The sequence below is a fragment of the Triticum urartu genome, chromosome 4 (genome assembly GCF_003073215.2).
Source record: "Triticum urartu cultivar G1812 chromosome 4, Tu2.1, whole genome shotgun sequence".
Lineage (NCBI taxonomy): Eukaryota > Viridiplantae > Streptophyta > Magnoliopsida > Poales > Poaceae > Triticum > Triticum urartu.
In genome coordinates, this window is record NC_053025.1 from 265,348,611 (window position 1) to 265,360,146 (window position 11,536).

The 11,536-nt window shown below is 43.9% G+C and overlaps 1 protein-coding gene across 1 annotated transcript in view; it reads right to left on the bottom strand.

The window, feature by feature from the left end:
- Positions 1-7,630: 7,630 nt before the first annotated feature.
- The window catches only part of LOC125554717 (probable proline transporter 2), a 9,118-nt gene continuing 5,212 nt past the window's right edge, over positions 7,631-11,536 (bottom strand). The window contains exon 5 of the mRNA XM_048718172.1: positions 7,631-7,644. Coding sequence (XP_048574129.1) covers positions 7,631-7,644 — 14 coding nt within the window. The remainder of the gene's footprint in view (positions 7,645-11,536) is intronic.

Genomic DNA, 11,536 nt, shown 5'->3' on the forward strand with positions numbered 1-11,536 from the left:
CAAGATCTCCAGGTGCAAACACAACATGTTTTCTACCCTTATCTCCAGCAAGTTTATATTTAGCATTCATACGCTCAATGTTTTCCTTAGTTAACTCGTGCATTTTTAAAATCAATTCAGCACGTTCTTTAGCACAAAATTAACCTTCTCCGAAGATGGAAGAGGCAACAAATCAATAGGTGCACGAGGTAGGAAACCATACACAATTTCAAAAGGGCACATCTAGTAGTAGAATGCAATGAACGATTATAAGCAAATTCAATATGAGGCAAGCATTCTTCCCACATTTTCTTGTTATTCTTCAAAACAGCCCTAAGCATAGTAGACAATGTTCTATTGACTACTTCAGTTTGTCCATCAGTTTGGGGGTGACAAGTAGTACTAAAAAGCAGCTTAGTCCCCAACTTAGCCCATAAACATCTCCAAAAGTGGCTAAGAAATTTAGTATCACGATCTGAAACAATAGTATTTGGCACACCATGCAAGCGAATAATTTCACGAAAGAACAAATCAGCAACATTAACAGCATCATCGCTTTTATGACATGGTATAAAGTGTGCCATTTTCGAGAACTATCCACGACAACAAATATGCTACGCCCCCCCTTCTTTGTTCGAGGTAAGCCTAAAACAAAGTCCATAGATATATCCTCCCAAGGAACACTAGGTACAGGCAAAGGCATATATAAACCATGAGGATTGAGTCGTGACTTAGCTCTTGACATGTAGTGCAGCGAGCAACAAACGCTCAACATCCCGTCTCATCTTTGGCCAAAAGAAATGTGTAGCAAGTATATCCTCCGTCTTCTGAACGCCAAAGTGTCCCATTAATCCTCCTCCATGCGCCTCCTGCAACAACAAAAGACGAACGGAGCTAGCTGGAATGCATAGCTTGTTAGCACGAAACACAAATCCATCGTTAAGAACGAACTTGTTCCAAGTTCTCCCTTCCTTACAATTCTGCAATACATCTTTAAATTCAGCATCATTAACATATTGATCCTTGATGGTCTCCAAACCAAATTTTAAAGTCAAGTTGTGAAAGCATAGTATAACGACGAGACAAGGCATCAGCAATAACATTTTCTTTACCCTTCTTGTGTTTAATGACATAAGGGAAAGTCTCAATGAATTCAACCCATTTAGCATGTCTACGGTTCAGTTTTGCTTGACTTTTAATGTGTTTCAAAGATTCATGATCAGAATGTATAACAAATTCCTTGGGCCATAAATAATGTTGCCATGTTTCTAAGGTCCTAACAAGAGCATATAATTCTTTATCATAAGTAGAATAGTTCAGACTAGGCCCACTCAATTTTTCAGAAAAGTATGCAACAGGTTTTGCCATCTTGTAATAACACACCTCCTAATCCAATTCCACTAGCATCACATTCAAGCTCAAAAGTCTTATTGAAATAGGAAGTTGGAGTAAAGGAGCATGTGTCAACTTATCTTTCAATACCGTGAAGGCTTCTTCCTGTGCGGTACCCCAAACAAAAGGCACATCCTTCTTTGTAAGCTCGTTGAGAGGTGCAGCAATGGTGCTGAAATCTCTCACAAAACGCCTATAGAAACCAGCGAGGCCAAGGAAACTCCTCACTTGTGTGACCGTTTTGGGCTGCGGCCAACTCTCAATAGCTTCAATCTTGGCTTTATCAACTTCAATTCCCTGTGGAGTAACAACATAGCCAAGAAAAGATACCGGTCGGTGCAAAAGGTGCACTTTCCAAGGTTACCAAACAAACGTGCATCACGTAGAGCAATAAAAACAGCACGTAAATGTTCCAAATGTTCCTCCAAAGATTTGCTATAAATCAATATGTCATCAAAGTAAACTACCACAAATCGTCCAAAAGCACGTAAAACTTCGTTCATTAACCTCATGAAAGTACTAGGTGCATTAGTTAACCCAAAAGGCATGACTAACCACTCATATAATCCAAACTTAGTTTTAAATGCTGTTTTCCATTCATCTCCCAATTTCATACGAATTTGATGGTACCACTACGCAAATCAACTTTGGAGAATATTGTAGAGCCACTCAATACTCAAGCATATCATCTAGCCTAGGAATAGGATGACGATAACGAATAGTAATATTATTAATGCCTCTACAATCAACGCACATACGCGACGTACCATCCTTTTTCGGCACTAAAATGATAGGAACAGCACAAGGACTAAGGGATTCGCGTATATAACCTTTGTCGAGCAGTTCTTGTACTTGACGCATAATCTCCTTCGTCTCCTCTGGATTGGTACGGTATGGTGCACGGTTGGGTAATGATGCACCGGGAATTAAGTCAATTTGATGCTCATCCCGCGAATAGGTGGTAATCCCGGTGGCACGTCTTGTGGAAAGACGTCGGCGAACTCCTGCAAAATGTTAGTGACAGCAGGAGGCAAAGAGGAAGGCACGTCCTCGAATGAAAATAATGCCTCTTTGCACACAAAAGCATAGCAAACAGATTTGCTAAAATCTAGATCATCAATATCAGATTTGGTGGCAAGTAAACATGCACTTTTCAATTTAATTTCAGAAGCAACACTAGATTGTTTATTATTATTAGGCTGCATTTGTTGCTCAAATTCTTTTGCCACAATCTGATTTTCACTCTTAGTTTTCTCCTGTTTTGCTTTATTAGCTCTATTAATATCATCTTTCAAAATGGAATCAGGAGTCATAGGAAGCAAAGTAATATTTTTATCCTTATGAACAAGAGTATACTGATTGTTTCTACCATGGTGAATAGAATTTTTATCAAATTGCCATGGTCTACCAAGTAATAAGGAACATGCTTGCATAGGTACCACATCACAATCAACATAATCAGCATATGTAGAGATACTAAAATGCACACGAACAGTACGTGTTACCTTAACCTTGCCGCTGTTGTTGAACCATTGGATGTAGTAAGGATGTGGATGTGGTCTTGTGGTGAGAGATAGCTTCTCCACCATCTCGATGCTAGCCAAGTTGTTGCAACTCCCTCCATCTATGATCACGCGAACAGAACGTTCCTTCACAACTCCCTTTGTATGGAACAAATTATGCCTCTGATTTTGCTCAGCTTGTGTAACCTGCACACTCAAAACACGTTGAGCAACTAAACATTCATACCTGTCAGCATCTTCAGGAGCCATGTATTGCGTCTCATGATCAGAATCATCTCCACCGTGTTCGTCACGTGTAATAAGAGCCAAAGTCTCCTCATCATAGTCACTAGCGGACTCATACCCACCATCCTTAGTAGTAATCATCACACGCTCAGATTTGCATTCTCTTGTATAATGACCTCTTCCCTTACAAGACGACAAATAATATCACTTGTGTGCCATGTTGATGCCATGGAAGAAGAGGAGCTTTGTGCAGGCCCGACAGGGTGTGCTCTTGGCAGATAGTGGTGGTTTTGCCTGCTTTCTTGTATCACGACTGGAGGTGGCACATGATGGAGGTGCTGGTGGAGTGGAAGTAGAAGGATGCACGTGGTGTCCATGATGAAGATCGACCTGTAGAAAAGTTAGTTCGCGCCAATGCCTGTCGATCCTGCACTTCACGTTCAGCTTTACAAGCAAGATGGAATAAACGAGTGATATTAGTATACTCCTTATACTCTAGAATCGTCTGAATCTCTCTATTTAATCCACCCATAAAACGTGCAAGCATAGCTTCATTCTCCTCAACAATACCACATCTAATCATGCCAGTTTGTAATTCCTGATAATATTCTTCTACAGAATTTTTTCCTTGTCTTAAGCGCTGCAATTTTTGAAGTAATTCACGTTGATAATATGGTGGAACCCAACGAGTACGCATAGCAGTTTTCAAAGCAGCCCAAGTAGCAGGAATGGGATATAATCTACAATGCTCAGACCACCAAACACATGCAAAACTAGTGAATGCACAAACAGCAGCAGGAACACGTCTCTCCTCGGGATATTGTAAACATGTAAATCGTTGTTCAGTTTCTAACTCCCAAGTAAGATATATATCAGGAACATATCTACCCTCAAATGTGGAATATTCAATTTTAGTTTAGGGAGATGGTCATGATCTCGTACCTGAGGGTGAGCCCTACCATTGCCATTATTTGCATGTGGAACGACCTGGTGGTTGCTGGCTGGTGGTGGCACGTAGTTCTGATTTTGATACAACCTCATCCTCGTAATCTCCGCAAAATCATCCTCTCCACATCAGCAGCAGGAGCCACAGAAGTATCAACAGCAGCACCAACAGTTTGGCCAGGTGCAAGAGGGAGACGGCTCGCTCGGCGGAGGGCTGTTTCGCGATGTGGAGGTAGTCGTTGTTGTTGTTGTTGTTGTTGTTGTTGTTGTTGTTGTAGAGGTGCGTTAGGTCCAACCGGTGGTGGCGGTGGAAGACGCGCGAGCAATTCATTAAACCTGTTATCGAGCTTTATTTCGAACGTCTTCTCCATGCCATCTATCTTCTCCATGGCCTCTTCAAATCTGTTTAGCACATCTTGCACCTGTCCACTCATCATTTGCTGAAATTTATCATGGAACTCCTTATTCGTCATGTTCTCCCAGTCAGTCTCGTCGGCTTGTGATCCTGCCATGGTTAGCAACAATAGAAAACACACAAGAATATGATCCTACAGAATACTAACAAGAAGTGGTGGTGGCTGGTGTCACAAATCCGTCAAGCAAATCTCAAATTCTTACCAGTTCTTACCCAGCAGCAGGCGGTGATCGGCAACCGTTGTAGTCAAAACTCTCAAAAAGCTTGGATAGAGCGATTGCCAGGGAGAGGAGCGATTGCCAGGGAGAGTCAAACGCACGACGTAGATGTATGTGGAGCTGGGAAGGCTTATAGTATGGTAGCAAAAAGGGTCAGCAATAATCAATTCAGAGATGCAAAGTTGAATAAACGCTCAACGACGGTACTGTGCTGGTCCTAGGCTAGACCGTGCTAGAGACGCGAGCCTAGAACACTAACAAAATCACGGCGCTGCACGTAAATAAGGGAAAAGCACACTCTGGAACTTTTTTTTTCGCTTTTTTTTTTGCGCTCCTCTTTTTTTTTGCGAAAAATTACTATAATGGCGAGTGTCTCAAAACTCTTCCCTCGTCAAACTGATAGGATGGGCACGAAATTTTTTTTTCACTTTTTTTTTCGGAAATCAGGGCAGCGACGACGAAAAGTGCGACAAAAATCACTATGATGGCACGTGGCTCAAAAGACTCAGAAAAGCCTAAAAATAGGATAGGGAAAAAATATTTTTGCCCGTGAAAATTTTGGCCTAAAAACTGCCCGGGGGTCTCCAGACTTTTTTTTTTCCGAGACCTACGCAGGCAAGGAAACACGAATCGGAATTGAGATTGATCTCAAGAACAAACCTAATATGAGAAGAACTCGGATTGGTGGTGGATATATGGTTGTGGTATATGGCAGCGGTGGTGGTATATGGTAGCGGTGGTGGTATATGGATAGAGATTGATGGTGGTATATGGATACGGATTGGTAGTGGTATATGGATAAGGATTCAGAGCGGTGGCGGATAAGCAAGTGGTAGATGGGCGATGATGAGGTGCGGCGGCGGCGTGACAACTTATGACCAGAACTCGAAACTCTAAAAGACTAGACTCTAAGACCAGCAACTTGACACGACGATGCAACCGCAAATTCAACAAAGCAAAAACCCTAAAAAGATTATGCAAAGGCTCAGATTGGTTCGGATATGATGAACTAACCCTAATTTTTTTTTGTGTGGCTTTTTCGTGGACTGTAGGTATGAAGAACAGACTCGATCTAATCTACGAAAAACTGTAAAATCTCAACCGAGCAACCTGGAAATCTGATACCACTTGATAGAGGCAAAGGTGTCCCGATGTTTCGATGAGATGGTGGCTATCGTTTTCTGTGGGAGTCGACCTTGACGATCCGACTACGAACGTGCGAGACGTCGCGCCTTAGCAATCGCTAAACCAACTTCCGAGGGTTATTGACCACGCCGGAGCACGATCAACCTGACCACGAGGGTCTGTTTCCTGCGAGCAAACGAAGAACAAGCAAGAAACTGAGATTGCAATCGGGAATTGCGAATATAAGATGAAAGCTTTATTGATCAAGGTGGGGTTCTGTGACGTCTTGGTCTGGTCGTTGGACACAAACGAGTACGCGAAAGTTGCAGCTTATGGGCGAACTTTTAATCTAAACAAAACCCAAAGTCTAAAACGACGCCCTAAGGGCTGTTATATATGGAGGAAGAGAGGGAATTTCGTGCCCTTGAGGGTGGGGTCCGAACCAACCCTAACTCTTGTTTCCCCACACATAACGGACTCTAAAAATAGCCTATACTTAAGTATTTCGAAATTACATGGGGCTGGCCCATTAATAAGGTGACGCAGCACCTTAGAATAGCCTATGGACGAATATTATGAAGTGGCATCTTGTATATTTCGTCCATGGCTTCATGCACTCCTTATGGCGGCTTCAAGGAATCCTCATCACTTGTAACTCCGTTCTTGATCCCCTTGCGCATGCCATCAACTTCATGCGTGTTCTTGCTCCAATGTTCATCCTTCTCCAAGCTAGGCCCTTCATTTGAAAGCAAAACAAATGTATCCAATTTAGGCACCATCATAATCTCTTGAACATTAGAATCATTACCAAGAAACGAAAGTACCTGGTAATTTAATTGGCGTGCACGAGCTCTAGTAATTGGTCCCAGTATATGTAACAGTAGGGGCTGTGGGTGTAACAATGGTATTGATGTCCTCATCAGTCGTGGAGTTAGTGCCTCCGGCTGTGCCTGGTGTGAGTCCGGCTATATAAGCCACGTACTGGTGCTGTGTTTGAGTTGTGTGGCTCTGCGAATAGTAACGGGGCTGTGAAGTCGGGTGAAACTCCAGTGTACTGTGTGCTCCTCCTTCTTCTACCTCCAGCTACGAGAGAGATAGAGAGAGCTACAACAACAATTGGTATTAGAGCTTCGGTTCGGGCGATCACCGGCGACCATGGCGCTCGTCCCACACGGCGGTGGCGCGGGCGGATCGGCGATGATGGTGATGCCGATGCTGACCGCGAACAACTACACGGTCTGGGCCATCAAGGCACAGGCGATCCTCGACGTCCACACCGTATGGGAGGCGGTGGCGTCAGGCGACGCGGCACTAAACGCCAAGGACAAGATGGCGCGTGCGTTGCTCCTCGGGGCATTGTCGGAGGATGTGCTACTGCAGGTGTCGACGAAGCTCACCGCCAGGGAGGTATGGGACTCCCTGAAGGTGAGGTTCGTCGGTGCCGATCGGGTCCGCGCGGCGAGGCTGGGGACGCTGTGTGGCGAATTCAACTGGATGAAGATGGCGAACGGCGAGGAGCTCGACGTGGACGGCGGGAGGCTCGCGGCGATGGCGGCGAGGTATGCCAACCTCGGGGAGACGCTCGACGATGCATCACTTGTCAAGAAGTTGCTGGATACGGTGCCGGATCGCCTCTTCCCCGTCGTCACCGGCATCGAATAGTTCCACGACGTGACGACGATGCCGTTCGATGAAGTGCTCGGGCGGCTGCTGATAACCCACAAGTATAGGGGATCGCAACAGCTTTCGAGGGTAGAGTATTCAACCCAAATTTATTGATTCGACACAAGGGGAGCCAAAGAATATTCTCAAGTATTAGCGACTGAGTTGTCAAGTCAACCACACCTGGAAACTTAGTATCTGCAGCAAAGTGTTTAGTAGCAAAGTAATATGATAGTGGTGGTAGCGGCAACAAAAGTAAAGACAGCAAAAGTAATATTTTTGGTATTTTGTATTGATTGTAACAGTAGCAGCGAGAAAGTAAATAAGCGTAAACCAGTATATGGAAAACTCGTAGGCACCGGATCAGTGATGGATAATTATGCCAGATGCGGTTCATCATGTAACAGTCATAACATAGGGTGACACAGAACTAGCTCGAATTCGTCAATGTAATGTAGGCATGTATTCCGTATATAGTCATACGTGCTTATGGAAAAGAACTTGCATGACATCTTTTGTCCTACCCTCCCGTGGCAGCGGGGTCCTATTGGAAACATAGGGATATTAAGGCCTCCTTTTAATAGAGAACCGGAACAAAGCATTAGCACATAGTGAATACATGAACTCCTCAAACTACGGTCATCACCGGGAGTGGTCCCGATTATTGTCACTTCGGGGTTGCCGGATCATAACACATAGTAGGTGACTATAGACTTGCAAGATAGGATCAAGAACTCACATATATTCATGAAAACATAATAGGTTCAGATCTGAAATCATGGCACTCGGGCCCTAGTGACAAGCATTAAGCATAGCAAAGTCATAGCAACATCAATCTCAGAACATAGTGGACACTAGGGATCAAACCCTAACAAAACTAACTCGATTACATGATAAATCTCATCCAACCCATCACCGTCTAGCAAGCCTACGATGGAATTACTCACGCACGGCGGTGAGCATCATGAAATTGGTGATGGAGGATGGTTGATGATGACGACGGCAACAAATCCCCCTCTCTGGAGCCCCGAACGGACTCCAGATCAGCCCTCTCGAGAGGTTTTAGGGCTTGGCGGCGGCTCCGTATCGTAAAACGCGATGATTTCTTCTCCCTGATTTTTTTTTCTCTCTGAAAGCAAATATATAGAGTTGGAGTTGGCGTCGGACGGTCTCCAGGGGGGCCCACGAGGTAGGGGCGCGCCCAAGGGGGGGTGCGCCCCCCACCCTTGTGAGAAGGGTGTGGGCCCCCTGGTCTTCATATTTGGCGAGGATTTTTTATTATTTTTTATAGGACCTCCCGTGGAGTTTCAGGTCATTCCGAGAATATTTGTTTTCTGCAATAAAACAACACCATGGTAATTCTGCTGAAAACAGCGTCAGTCCGGGTTAGTTCCATTCAAATCATACAAGTTAGAGTCCAAAACAAGGGCAAAAGTGTTTGGAAAAGTAGATACGACGGAGACGTATCAACTCCCCCAAGCTTAAACCCTTGCTTGTCCTCAAGCAATTCAGTTGACAAACTGAAAGAAAGAAAGAAAAACTTTTACAAACTCTGTTTGCTCTTGTTGTTGTAACTATGTCAAGCCAGCATTCATGTTTTCAGCATAAATCATAACTAACCACATTTGCAATAATTCTCAGGTCTCATAATTACTCATATCAATAGCATAATCAACAAGCAAGTCACAATAATAAATCTCGGATGACAACACTTTCTCAAAATAATCATAATATGATATAACAAGATGGTATCTCGCTAGCCCTTTCTGAGACCGCAAAACATAAATGCAGAGCACCTTTAAAGATCAAGGACTGACTAGACATTGTAATTCATGGTAAAAGAGATCCAATCATAATCACACCCAACATAGATTAATAGTGATGAATGCAAATGACAGCTGTGCTCTCCAGCTAGTGCTTTTTAATAAGAGGGTGATGACTCTACATAAAAGTAAATGGATAGGCCCTTCGCAGAGGGAAGCAGGGATTTGTAGAGGTGCCAGAGCTCGGTTTTGAAATAGAGATAAATTGAATTTTGAGCGGTATACTTTCATTGTCAACGTAACAACTAAGAGATGGCGATATCTTCCATGCTAAACACATTATAGGCGGTTCCCAAACAGAATGGTAAAGTTTATACTCCCCCTCCACCGACAAGCATCAATCCATGGCTTGCTCGAAACAACGAGTGCCTCCAACATACATCAAGTCCCAAGGGGAGTTTTGTTTGCAATTAATTTTGATTTAGTTTGCATAAAGCATGGGACTGGGCATCCCGGTGACCAGCCATTTTCTCGTGAGTGAGGAGCGGAGTCCACTCCTCTTGAGAATAACCCGCCTAACACGAAAGATAAGGACAGCCTTTGTTGATACATGAGCTATTCGAGCATACAAAACAAAATGTTTATTTGAAGGTTTAGAGTTTGGCACATACAAATTTACTTGGAACGGCAGGTAGATACCACATATAGGATGGTATAGTGGACTCATCTGGCATAACTTTGGGGTTTAAGGGATTGGATGCACAAGCAGTATTCCCGCTTAGTACAGGTGAAGGCTAGCAAAAGACTGGGAAGCGACCAACTAGAGAGCGACAACAGCCATGTACATGCATTAAAATTAATAAATATTGGATGCAAGCATGAGTAGGATATAATCCACCATGAACATAAATATCGTGAAGGCTATGTTGATTTGTTTTCAACTACATGCGTGAACATGTGCCAAGTCAAGTCACTTAAATCATTGATAGAGGCAAAGGTGTCCCGATGTTTCGATGAGATGGTGGCTATCGTTTTCTGTGGGAGTCGACCTTGACGATCCGACTACGAACGTGCGAGACGTCGCGCCTTAGCAATCGCTAAACCAACTTCCGAGGGGTTATTGACCACGCCGGAGCACGATCAACCTGACCACGAGGGCCTGTTTCCTGCGAACAAACGAAGAACAAGCAAGAAACTGAGATTGCAATCTGGATATTGCGAATATAAGATGAAAGCTTTATTGATCAAGGTGGGGTTCTGTGACGTCTTGGTCTGGTCGTTGGACACAAACGAAGTACGCGAAGTTGCAGCTATGGCGAACTTTTAATCTAAACAAAACCCAAAATCTAAACGACGCCCTAAGGGCTGTATATATGGAGGAAGAGAGGGGAATTTCGTGGCCCTTGAGGGTGGGGTCCGAATCCAACCCTAACTCTTGTTTCCCCACACATACGGACTCTAAAAATAGCCTATACTTAAGTATTTCGAAATTACATGGGCCTGGCCCATTAATAAGGTGACGCAGCACCTAGAATAGCCTATGGACGAATATTATGAAGTGGCATCTTGTATATTTCGTCCATGGCTTCATGCACTCCTTATGGCGGCTTCAAAGTCCTGAAATCATCACTTGTAACTCCGTTCTTGATCCCCTTGCGCATGCCATCAACTTCATGCGTGTTCTTGCTCCAATGTTCATCCTTCTCCAAGCTAGGCCCTTCATTTGAAAGCAAAACAAATGTATCCAATTTAGGCAGCATCATAATCTCACAAACATTAGAATCATTACCAAGAAACGAAAGTACCTGGTAATTTAATTGGCGTGCGCGAGCTCTAGTAATTGGTCCAGTATATGTAACAGTAGGGGCTGTGGGTGTAACAATGGTATTGATGTCCACTTGATACAGGCAAAGGTGTCCCGATGTTTCGATGAGATGGTGGCTATCGTTTTCTGTGGGAGTCGACCTTGACGATCCGACTACGAACGTGCGAGACGTCGCGCCTTAGCAATCGCTAAACCAACTTCCGAGGGGTTATTGACCACGCCGGAGCACGATCAACCTGACCACGAGGGCCTGTTTCCTGCGAGCAAACGAAGAACAAGCAAGAAACTGAGATTGCAATCTGGATATTGCGAATATAAGATGAAAGCTTTATTGATCAAGGTGGGGTTCTGTGACGTCTTGGTCTGGTCGTTGGACACAAACGAAGTACGCGAAGTTGCAGCTATGGCGAACTTTTAATCTAAACAAAACCCAAAATCTAAACGACGCCCTAAGGGCTGTATAT